This window comes from Amphiura filiformis, chromosome 14, assembly GCF_039555335.1.
Source record: "Amphiura filiformis chromosome 14, Afil_fr2py, whole genome shotgun sequence".
Taxonomy (NCBI): Eukaryota; Metazoa; Echinodermata; class Ophiuroidea; order Amphilepidida; family Amphiuridae; genus Amphiura; species Amphiura filiformis.
Genome location: NC_092641.1, coordinates 25356405 through 25369605, shown reverse-complemented (window position 1 = coordinate 25369605; position 13201 = coordinate 25356405). Strand labels below are relative to the sequence as shown.

Here is a 13201-nt window from a genome sequence, read left to right as displayed (position 1 = left end):
AGTGCAAAAATAAATGAAGCGCAAAAATTATGTTTTGTTATAATTAGCACTCAATCCCTAGTTAGTACCTCCAGTGAGTCCTAATAAAATCCCTTTAAAATTGATGACCGGGACAATGACGATTCTATGTGAAATGTGTCCTAAAAAAAGAAGTTTGTATTGCCCAAAAAGTTTTCGGTTTCGGTTTTGATATTTGTTTCATACATAATTGTGTGACCGCAGACTTTCTTGGTTTGAAGTCACCTGATCAAAGTAGACAAAACGTCTTTAAATTTCACAGTGCAATATTCACGTGCAGTGAAATCGAGCAGGTTAGGAATGCCAAGAACATTTGTATGTGACTTGGGGATGATTTGAAGTGATCTCCTCTTGAGATGAGTCTGGTATTTGTTCCTAGCTATTATGTATTATGTAAGCTAACATGGACCAGCCGACAAGTGCATTCTTTTGATATGGATCATTTCTGATGCACACATATAATAAACATATACCTGTAGTTGATGAGTGACAAATACAACTGATTTTCCATTCCCTTGTAATGCATCTTTGATGCAATGTCTAAAGATGTGCTGTCCTACTTGAGTATCCACTGCACTTAAAGGGTCGTCTAATAGATACACATCCGCATTCGAGTAAAGCGCCCTCGCCATACTAACACGTTGCTTCTGACCACCACTTAGGTTAATTCCTCTTTCGCCGATCTGTAAAAAGTATAAATATTTTGATGAAGATTATAGCTCTACAATGTAAATGGTGCTGAAGTTATCATTAACAAAACAAGACAATTTATGATAGTACAGACTTGACTTGAAGTATGGAATATTTTTTAATGAAGTGCCAAGACCCCCAATGTGGACAATTAAGGTCATGTCTTCCATTTATTCATTGCATTGTATGAGATAAAAACAAATGAATTTTAAGTGGAATTGGAATAAATTTGAATTTAAAATTCTCAATTTCATTTCACCAAACAACTAACCTCAATTTCATCTCCCTGTGCTAAGGTACCTAATTCATCCAGTAAACTACAAGCACCAATGACTTAGGCATATCTCTCCTCATCATAATCTCATCAACCAATCAATCCTGTGCTAAGATATCTAAATCCTACAATTTCTCCTCATCATAACCTCATTATTTAACAATCAATCAATCAATCAATCAATCAATCCAGCAAACAATCAATCAATAATTATTGCCTCAGTTTCATCTCCCTAAATCCTTCTGTATCATCATAACATCATTATCAATCAATCAATCAATCAATCAATCAATCAATCAATCAATCAATCAATCAATCAATCAATCAATCAATCAATCTTACCTCAGTTTCATCTCCCTGTGCTAAAATATCTAAATCCTCCTGCAAGTTACAAGCATCAATGGCTTTGGCATATCTCTCCTCATCATAATCCCCAAATAAGATGTTTTCTCTTACAGTTGCATTGAATATGCATGCTTGTTGTGACACGAAAGCTATGGAACCCTCCAGTGCTACGGTGCCATCCATTTTCACCATACGGCCTAGTAGGGCGGATATTAATGAGCTTTTACCACTGCCGACATTACCAAAAATACCTACAAGAGAACCCTTTATTTAAAAAAAAAAAATACAATGTCAATATAATTTTATAGCAGTTTGAAATTCTATTACCCTCACGACGTTATAATTATTAAAATTCACGCACTGTGACTTGTCAAAGGTGAAATCATTATGAACTCAATAAAGAGTACACATTCTACGCAGTTCATTACGCAAGGCCAGGCGTTAATTGTTCCTGCAATACGCGCTGTAACTTGCATGCTTTACCTTTTTAACTTAAAATATTTGGGCAAAATTTTGATATTTTCTCTTTAAAATCACACTATTTTTGCAGTCAAAGAATGCAAAGTAAAAACGTAAATAATGAGTAAGACGCAGCCGACGGCCATTGTGTAATCGCTTTTACTAAGACACATTATTTGGGTGTAAAGGATAAGGCAACAACCTTTAGTTTTCTAATTACCACAGTAAAATTTAACGCCTAAGATACATGGTGTAAACAAACACATGCTGACTTCAATGACTTGTGGTAGACACAACCGGAATAAGTAATACTATGTACAACCCTAAAGGCCATTGTTTAATTTGTTTTTGCTTCTGATGTCAGAACCGCTGGAGCAATTATAGGACTCAAAATTTGTGACTCCTGGCTGTAACGTGCACCCATGATTACAACACTTTCAAAAACATAAACAGTGCCCATTTGGAACTAAACTTCCACTTACAGTAAGCAAGCATAATTTTATCAGTTTTGATTCCAAGAATATATGGTATGTGCCACTTTTAGTGGATCCTGGTTCACATGAAATTCCTGATTTTTCTCTTATGGGGCACATTTCTACCAACACACTCACTTCTTCAACCAAACTGGCATAAATAAAATGTTGGCCCCAATACCTTTTAACAACCAAATTTATATCAAAAAGACATGTGACCACATTTGAGCTATCATCAAGCAAAATCTCTATCTCTCCATTCTTCTGCTGCTGTAGCTGATTATCTTTCCCTTCCTGCTGCTGCTGTTGGTGTAAACTTCCAACGCTGGACATTGGTAAGCCAGTACTCTCTTTATCCCACGCAAACGTGGCCTTGCTGATTTCTATGGCATTCTCTGGGTTATTGGGCTTGTTTTTAATGGGCTCTATTTCTTCCATTAACAATAATTCCTGTAAAATATAAATTGAATGATAAAATAAACAATAGTTTGATTAAACAATAGAAACACACACACCAGGGCATAATGGACATTCAATTCCACAGATTTTGATCTGGTTGCCTGTTAACCCATAAGCTCAGTGTTTTCCTATACCAGTTAAAATCCATACACCCCTATGGAAGACAGGACCTTAATCTCCCACACTGTGGGTGTACAGGCTAATTCAAAATGAATACACTCAGCTATACACTCTTGTTTGTGGTTTTGTTGTACGAAATCTATAAGGAATCCGCTAAACCTATCCTTTGAGATGGTTTCTATGGTTGAAGGTGCAAAACTAACTATAAGACACAATGTAAGACCTAACTTTTTAGACGGTTTGTAGGTTTGAATGTGCAAAAACATTCTTGAGTTTGATTGATAGGCGTCATCAGGTGCGTAGCCAGCATTGTCAGTGGGGGGGGGGGTGCAAACGTCAGAATCGTCCCTATTTTTACGCTCCCTCTCCTCCCTTTCCCTTTTCTTTTCCCCACCACTTTCCATTTTCTTCTCCTTTCCCTTCTTTCTCTCTTTTCTCCCCTTCTTCTCGTCCCCATTTTAGGTGTCCCTGCCCCCTGGCTACGCTACTGGGTGACATCAATCGAGAAAAAGTATCTCTAATTCTGATTTTTATAATGACACTGGTGTTACGCTAAAATTTAAATTTTGACATTACGGCAAGTAACAGCAGTCTACGCCAAGCCCAACAGGTTCACAAGTCTCAGGTGAGCTATTCAATTTGATTTTCTCAATACCACTCTGTAAGATTTTAGAATAGTCTTCACAGAGTATATTTTTCAAAATGGAATTTGCCCGGGTTAATTATTTTGAAAGCCATACTCCCCCTGTATATGGTTTATCTATATCTTCTACAACTGGAGTGAGTATTTCAAAAGGAAGTTTATACACAATTGTCTCTCAATTTGAAACATACTCCCTTTATGGATGACTTTGATAAGCCGGGGGGAAATGTGGATTTTAATGGAATAGACCCATGATCAAAGTGCAAAACAGCCTCACCGATATACTCTGGTTATGTCTAACCTGTACCCACCTGGTACCCAGGGGCTATTTTAACGTGCCTCACTGTCACGTTCGTGCAATGAGATAAAAGTGTTGATGAAGTAGAGTGCGTTTCAAAAATAAAAAAATGACATTTTTACCTGAATGTGACCGTAAGAAAGGCTCTACCATTGTCTACTATTAAAGCATATCTACACGGATTGTTAATTGTCACTGTACGAATATTTTATCTCGGCACGTACGTGACAGTGAGACACGTTAAAATAGCCCCTGCTGGTACCTGCCCACCCCCTCTGATAATGTCTAGCCAATACTCACCTTAACCCCTGTCCACCCCCTCTGATAATGTCCAGCCAATACTCACCTTAACCCCTGTCCACCCCCTCAGGTAATGTCCAGCCAATACTCACCTTAACCTCTGCCCACCGGTAATGTCCAGCCAACTCGTACCCCTGGTTATGTCCAGGCAATATGTCCTTTAACTCCCTTCCCCTTCCCTGGTTAAGTCCAGCCAATACTCACTTTAACCCCATACCCACCCCACTGCTTATGTCCAGCCAATATTTACCTTTACCCGTGGCATGGCCACAAGTGTTTCTGCAGTTGCCTTGGCAGCAAAAGGTATTCCCAATATAATAACACGAGTAGCATTCAGTAATGCCAGGTAGGTGAAAGCCTGAAAGGAATCAATAAAAGAGAATCATCCACTTTTGAAGCAGCAAACAAATTTGGACGCTATTCCACCCCGCCGGCATCGGCCAATAGGCGCTAGCCAGCAAATCTCCAAATCGGTGAACCCTGTCATATTTTTTCCTCGGTACGTATTTTTGTCCCGCTGATTTTGTCATCAAATAGCAAGATAACGGGACGGTAATTATCCCAAATAATTGGTTATACAGGAATATAGATTATTAAAGTATGAATTTCTGCAGTTCATTCTTGTATTGGACTATTATTATGAGTTTGAGGGCCAATTAAAAAAAAAATTAAGAAGCAGTGACGTCACACCAGTGTTTAAAATATTATTATTTGCCTCTGGGGACCCACTCAGATATATAGGAGCTACGTAAACCCGTAATAAACACGTGGGGAAAGGGTCGTATTTTCGCCATCAGACGGCGTTTTGGGAATCAGGGGTTTCACCCCTGTAAATCGCCTCATTATAATTTGTATAATGCTACGTGTGACTTTGTATATATCGCAGCTGGAAAGAGCAGAACAAAACGCTGCTGAAGAGACTGCAAATATTTGACTTGAATATATCATTTTTATACCTCAAATTACGTCAAACATATTATAGAGGGCGCTGTAATAATGAAACGCTGAAAACAAAAATAAAGAAATACATAAGGGGCGAAATAAATACAAAAGAAGACCTTATCTTCTCAAGGTAGAAAAAATGTACCCCTGAACACAATTAATTAATTAATTAATTAATTAGTTAATTAAAACTACAAGAATGATAAAATCATAAAATAAATGAAAAATGTTTAATGAACATGATGATATGCAAAATTTAAAAAAATATTTCAGGGTCGAATTAAAACATAAAGAATGAGATATATTGTCAAGAATGATGGGCGTAGTGGTATGGCGACGGGAATACGGCAACGGTGCTGCATGTTTCTGGATGCCGGACCATAATGCAATTCACGCAATGATTTGCTTGCTGATTGTGCTAATTATTCACATTTACGCTGAAATTATTCTCGTTTTCTCACATAGATGCATAAAGGGGACGATATTTGATATTGTATGTAAGTTTGAAGACAATCCATATCCTAAACCAACAGGGTCACCCCCTTTAAATGATCGGCCACCGTTGTCTGCCAAACCTAATACCCTTGAACATAGGCGCCATGGCTACAGAGCGCATAGTTCTGTAGCCATGGCGCATAGTGTCATCGCCCCGATATCTTCATGGCAGAAAATGCCATGGTAGGTTGAATGGCCACCTGTTTAATAGTTTTAAATGCATAGTGGGCTGAAGGACATCCGACTAAGGCTAATGACATTAGCCTGTGACTGACCTCTGTATAGACCCTCCCTCGGGTCCATGGAGAACGACTGGTAATGTAGATTACATAGCATTAAAAATCAACCCAATACATGGACCCTCCCAGTCTGTAAGCAATTTGACTTCCAGTTCCCACAAAATGCTGGGAGTTCACTTTCACGGATTTGGAGTCACGCAATCTTTCTATATACCACGTCCATGTTTTCACTACATTAACGTTTGTGTAAGCGACTAAAACAGCGATATTGTATCCGACCAATCAACGCAGCTTGGCAGCGCGGGGATATTTGAAAAGGCTTCCCTAGCTAAATAATGTGCAAACATTTGCAAACCGCACGCGATAATATACGCAATGTGGACAATAGGCCTAAGTCCGAGTCGAGTGGTTGCCTTTTATTATTGCGCGTACCATGGGTCTATCAGACGCGTGCCACTTGAGCTCAATACCTCTCAGTTGTTGACAAGCAATGACAAGTGTCCCATCCGATCTTGCGTCACATCCCGCGGCATAGCTTTGTGCTACCATATTTGAATTGAAACTGGGGCGGGGCTTTCGTAATTGACATCAGAATCACCGGGCTTCGTTGAACGAATATTTGGAAGTGAAATCTCTAACACTTCGGAACAGTCTCAGCGTGGGGAGCGGTCATTGAATTTTAGCGTTCAATATAGGAGGTGTGATCAGTGTAGTGGCATCAATTTGAGCTAATTTGTGTAGAGAGAGGAATTGGTTTTGGGCTGTGTATTTAGAATCGTCGGGGGGGGGGTGGTGAAGGACTATGGCATATTTTGGTAGGCTATTATGTAATTATGTACCGTTCCATTATCCGGGCCGGACCGAACCGAGACTGTGGGACAGTCTAACCTCTGTACGGTCAGCGAGCATACATTCGCCATTGTCATTTGCTTATAGATTGCCTCTACGATAGTCTCCTACACAGCCGGTTTGTGTCAGTCGGTCTGACACTGGTCGATCCTGTATGTTCGTGATAGCCACATACAGTCTGGCCCGAGACTACCTCCACGAGGGTCTACGCTGCGCTATTTAAAATCTTGAATTTTGGTCACTTTTTCAGCTCAAGACGCAAGCTACTCTCTCAAAGCGCAAACTAACGACTATCATATCTGTTCAAAATATATATTCAAGTGCAAGGAACCACATCTGGTTTCTTTATACGAAATCATTTTACGGGAGATATTCATCATTTTCCACCCCGGTATCCAAAGATTTATCGTCTGAATATCAATCGTGCATAGCACATTTACGTGTATCGATCCCGTGTATTCATTTCAGTGTCTCTGCTTGTATAATGTAATTATTAAGCGGGCGATGTCGGTGTGTGGCGCACCTATACATCCTAATCCGAAACCACCGCTGCTTACAACAACCCCAAAAACCATTGCTCATCTGGGTGATTTATAGTATACTACGCTAAACCCACAGTGTTTCGACACATTGGGCTATTCCAGTTGAAATCCGTACATGGACGACATTAAATCGTCCACACATGGAGAGTGAATTTCAATGTGGTAATACCTAAATAGATAACTCCATTTGAAATGAACACTTGCTGTAAAGGAGATTAAGCACGGACATTAGTATCCCCAAATGACTCAAAAACTATTTAACTACAATTCAGGGACTTTGAACCCCGGGCTTGCAGCCAAACAGTGCACACCCTAGATCTACCATAATAAGCCCTCGCAGCTCCTCATCCTCATCCTCAAGAAAAGGATTGCGGTCGCCAACGGCCGCAAGTCCACAGCCTCTTAAATGAGTTATGACCCCAAATCTGTGAAGCACAGACAGTGTGTAATGTTAATGCATATTTGCGTGTGTAAGAGGCATAACACTGCTCTGTTATTTGTGGCAGACGAAGCATTTTGAAGCTATTTGTTCACATATTGGAAGTGAACAATAAATGACATATAAGCCAAGTAAAGGACTGTAATATGTAATTTGCGGAAGCAGCAGCATTTTTTTTTAACTATTTCGTTACATAACGGAAATGACCCCTAATTGACCTTTAACATGTTTAACTCCATTTTTAGCAACTTCTACACAGTGGGTATAGCCGATGCATTTGACGTCTCTGTCATTAGAGAATGAATTTGGAGAAAACCTTCTGATAATTACAAACACTCGATGAGCAGCAAGACCTTCCCTCTAAGCTTTTAATCCGATAAGCTGATTATTTATTTGTTTTCATGAATTGGAAGACATTCTTTGATGTATTACTGAGCTCAATCATCTGAAATTACTGGAGCGTGAGCCACCCAGGCTGATGGCTCAGCATAGTATTTTATTGTCAGAAGGTTTTCTGCAAATTCATTTCCTAATGTGCTATGTAAAAAGTATGTAATGTGTGGAACTAGTAGCATTTTTAGTGAATAGTGGAAAGTGTTAATGACCTTTGACCCCAATTATGTATACAACATATGGACATTGATATTGTTTACTTATTCTGACCATTATTATTTAGCTTGACTCACCAGAAAATGTGACAAACACAATTCGCACAAAATTACCGCAAAAAAATTGTATTTCTTTCGTAATTGTGGGGAGAAACTCAGGCGAAAGGGTTCTGACTGGGTTGGTTGCCCCCTGGTGCCACCACTGCTGACATATTTACAACATATTTTTTGTTTGATCTTCATTTATTTCTTATTCTGTTTGGGCCTGTATCTATTATTTACCATCCTCTTATGTCATTTGTATTTCATAGTGATACACATTCTAATATAAACATATAAACAAACAAACAAACAAACCTGTGCTACATCAATGCCATAGCCCAATGATGTATGAAGGATGATGGTAAATGACGCACTTATAATTGACATACTAGGCATACTAGTACTGAGACATTGCACATAGCCAGCCTTCTCTAGAACACTACGTTCTTGATTACGTATAGCTGAAAATTGAACAGTAAATTTGTATTACAATCATTTTCATCACTTTACTAATAATAATACTATACAAATCAAACCAGAAACATTATACAAAATCATCATCTGGTGAAGGCTACTGTAAGGGGAATCGAAATTTTGCGAAACATGTGTCATACCTCTTGAGTTTATCTAAAACTAATGGCGGTGTTCCCTAATTGATTTGACTCAGAAAGTTTAACCTGAATTATATTTGACCTGGGATTGCATCACGTCGGTATTCGTCATCGGGCCAAGTGTTTTTAAAAAGCGTAAAAAACAACTTGATTTTAATACTAATTATTGCACATTCTGAGGAAGTCTGATTATCGTTATGAAATAGCCGAGTGGGCGGGTTTTCGATGAAATATTTCTTGTGCAAAAACTGAAGCATCCTATGTATAAAGGAATATATGAATATTAACTGCACAACATATATAACGATTCGTGATATCCAATTGTGGTACAGTTGGTGTCGTTTAGAAGGCAGAGAATTTTATTTCAATTTTATATACGTAAAAATATTTTCTGAATTTAATAAAAATAAATGCCGAAACGATTATGAAAAATCTATGTAAAAATTACCTAGGTCCCAACTAAAAATTACTGTTTCGTCTTTATGGGAATCTAATCTTTTAATATCTGAAAGAAACTTTGGGGACCTATGTAGACTTTTGCTATAAATTGCACAAATCCATGCTGACTACCTACCTTGCAAACCAATGCGATGAGCACAATAGCACAAAATCGATTATGTATTGTGTATGTATCATACATATGCCTCTCGTATTGTCTGTATGTATTGTGGTATTTCTATTCTATACCAGATCAATGTTGTAGTTGCCTATAGCCTATATGTGATCGTACAGCACGAATGTATTCTGTGTTACAGTGTAAAATGTGCATGAAGGTCGTATTCATCGGTATCTCTAGCTGGCGCGACATCTATCTCATTCTGATAGTCAAACATCAATCAAAAATCCTATTGTTGAAGAGAATAATAAGCTTCTACCTTAAATGGCTATAGAATTTTTAATAGCTCTGGTCTTTGTTTGCTTTGGCTAAATTCTGTTCAAGTGGTGGGTTACCAGGCATTGTATTTTGTATAGGTATGTATAACCAACGCACTGAAGGGTCTATTGTTCTATTGTGTCCGATTTGAGCGCTGACATATTGGAAAATGTTGCCAATTAATATTCATGAGAGTGTACATTCAACGTCCAGTTATCGAAATTGGGTGACTTGTGTTTGGCAGGTGTGAAATATATCTGACTAGGTGTTTTAATTACGTAACGCATTAAGGTTTTGGCATCATTGAATGGCCGCCTACTGCTGTTATATGCTTAGATTCTATAATAATAATAATTATTTTCTTTATTCATTCCTTTCTTTTCCTTTCTTCCTTATTCTTTCTTATGCACGCACTTAAGCAGTGGCGTAGATTTCTTTTTGACATGGGGGGGGGGGGGGGGGTTAAGTACCCGGTACAGTGAACATTATGTTACAAATGCGCGCGAAAGTTTTAGCATAGGCCTATTGAAACTAAACTGGTGAAATATGGGACAAAAGTGGAATAAATCCGCGCGAAGCGCTAAAAATGGCATTTTGTGGCTAACATGACCAAATATGAGGTTAATTTCGACAGAAACTAATGCACAAGCGTCAATATTGGAGGGGGGAATGATTATATCGACCATCCCGCTGGCAAAATATTGGGGATTTATCCCCCAACCCACCCCCGATCTACGCCTATGTAATTTAGAGCCCTGTGACTCCATCGCTCTCCTTCTCCGTCTCTCTCCTTCTCTCCCTCTTCCTTTCTTTTTTTTTTGTCTTTCTCCCCTCTCCTACAATCTCGATCACCCATCCGCTTCTCCTCTTTTCACCTCTCGACCCCTCCTTCACTACCTCAATTGGCCCTGGCTTTTAAAATGGACATTCGTGATATTAAGGGATCTGGAATGAGCGTTTTGAGCGTTTCGACAGTATTTTTTTGTAGGACATGAGAGTACATCAGACATATCGAATTGCATTCGGAATACGAAGAATGTCTTTCTGATATCAAATAATTTTCATTGTTAGAAATTCACGATATAATACAAATTTTATTTTTCACATTTTTAATATATAAAAGTCCATAAATCTAATGATATATTCTTAAAGTGTATGTAGCTGGGAGGAAAAGCCGACGATCAATTGAAAATGTTGACCTTTCATATTGAAGATATGGATTTATTTCCCCAAAAGACCTAATTTTTTTTGGTGTTTTTGGGGAAAAAATCCATATTTTCAATACGAAAGGTCAACATTTTCAATTGATCGTCGGCTTTTCATCCCATATACATACACTTTAAGAATAAATCATCAGATTTATAAAGTTTTCTTCGAGTACTGTTAAATATCAAAAATATCAATTTTTAATCATTTGCCATAAAATGTGTATTACATTACAAATTTCAAAAATCAAAATTATTTGATATCAGAAGGACATTCTTCGTATTCAGAATGCAATTCGATATGTCTGATGTGTTCTGATGTCCCACAATAAATACTGTCCAAACGTTCATACCCCATCCCTTAAAGAAATCCATTTGATTTTATTGAACAGGCCTATAACCATGATAACAACATATAGCTTCGAAGTGGTTAATTATAGAAAGTGACATAGACCTATACCTGGCAGCAATGGCACGTTGTTACGGGTAATCGATCAGCAACTCTATTGAATTTATTTAAATGAGGCGCCTAAATTAAGATGGGTGGTAAATAATTCTACATCGATGGTAAAGTGTGCTTTTGTGTGTATGCGACAACTCAAGCACACCTTTGGGTGGTATTATAACAAAAGGTACCTCTCGTTCTTGTAGGCGCTTTCAAGTGACTTTCATTTGATCACTTATTGCCAGTAACCTACCTATTATAGCGTTAATGCGCTGTCAGGTCAGTAACCGATTTAATGGCGGAAGCCCTTGGTCCCGAACAAAAGGTACCTCTCGATGAATAGCTTGGCGGAAACTCAAATCGGGGAGGCAGGCCTTGCCGTTTGAGGCGAGCGATCGCTCTCGCTCGCCACCGCTCGCCCAAACTCAATTTATAGTGAGCGATTTTTCACTCGCCATAGACACTAAATAACACTCGCTGCGCATCTCCCAAAATCAACCATTGAATCAGCCAATTCAGCATGTAATCGATTCGGTGCCCCCTCCAAGTGGAGAAAGTTAAAAAATTTAGCGCGCTTCGCGCGCATTTCATCATAAATACGCAAGTACCGTTTTAAGACAGAAGTTCTTCTTGATGATCTCGAAAAGTGATATTTGTGAAAATGCGACTACTCGCCTATTATCATGCTAGCGAGTGATTAACCACTCGCCTTTAAAATTTAGACGGCAAGGCCTGGGGAGGAAGTTACGGCTCATTCGCCGTGTACGGTCACATATGTTTAAAATTCAATTAGGCTCCCAATAAGTCATGTGGTCTAGTGGATTAGCGCGCTGGACTTGAGTATTCTGTATGTAGCAGCAGCTTGAGTTCGAGGCCCACCTCAGCCGAACTGATTTTAAAAAAAATTTCATATTAGGGAAATGGGACTGGGCGAATTTATGTATGACGTTGAGAGGAGTGGGGTTGCATGAGTTGTTGTGTGAGAGGATCAGATACCTAGTGATATTTTATTCAGGTATTTATAAATTACACATTTGAATTATAGTAAATAAACAAATGTAGCACTTAAAGTTACCATATGGGTTTTTCATGCCTTGATTCCAGAGGGGTGTAAGTTAATTACAGAAACAGCCAAGCGGCGTCAGTCCTGTCACACTACCACAAGATGTCTCAATGCTCAGCGATCTTGAGCATGTACGGCCATCTGTTCTGTTGAATCATTCCTTCATCCTACCCTAACACACATTGGAAGCAGGTTAAATGGGTGGTGCATGGACATCAGGTCTCCTTTTGCCACAAGGAGGTATATAGAGAACATTCCTTATTTATAGCAGGCTGTCTTGTAGCAGACAAAGGATGTGCCCTAGGAATATCAGCTGTCAAGAAGCTCAGTATTGGCAATGTCATATATGATTGTGTTTGACACATGATCTGTCTGCCAATGGCTTATAATGGCGAAAAAATTTTGGTTTCTGTTTATGCGCTTGTCAATAAATTCCCAACTTATGCTTGCATAAATCCACATCATGCACCAGTCATGCATTTCGCAATGCACAACTAGGTGCTGCACCCAACTGCGTGCATGCGATTCTATATCAATAGATGATGTTATGAGTCTCATTTTTTGCCAATTATAAGCCAAACAAACTTTAGACTGCTGCCATCATTCACCAACTTTCTGGGTTGACGACTGAGAAATTTTTAAGTGTCAAAACCGTGTCAGATTTTGCAACCAGATTCTGATTGCATTGAGACTGCGCAGTTGTGTCCAAATTGATCTTTTTAACCATAATTATTATTAAACATATTATTATAAGTTATTATTGTTATA

At 38.6% G+C, this 13201-nt stretch overlaps 1 protein-coding gene across 1 annotated transcript in view; it reads right to left on the bottom strand.

Annotated features, from left to right (window-relative positions):
- The window catches only part of LOC140169314 (ATP-binding cassette sub-family C member 5-like), a 57452-nt gene that overhangs the window by 28203 nt on the left and 16048 nt on the right, over window positions 1–13201 (bottom strand). The window contains exons 8-12 of the mRNA XM_072192572.1: window positions 8551–8696; window positions 4330–4437; window positions 2269–2709; window positions 1325–1591; window positions 492–701 (exon numbers count right to left, since the gene is read on the bottom strand). Of these exons, the coding sequence (XP_072048673.1) occupies window positions 492–701; window positions 1325–1591; window positions 2269–2709; window positions 4330–4437; window positions 8551–8696 (1172 nt within the window). The remainder of the gene's footprint in view (window positions 1–491; window positions 702–1324; window positions 1592–2268; window positions 2710–4329; window positions 4438–8550; window positions 8697–13201) is intronic.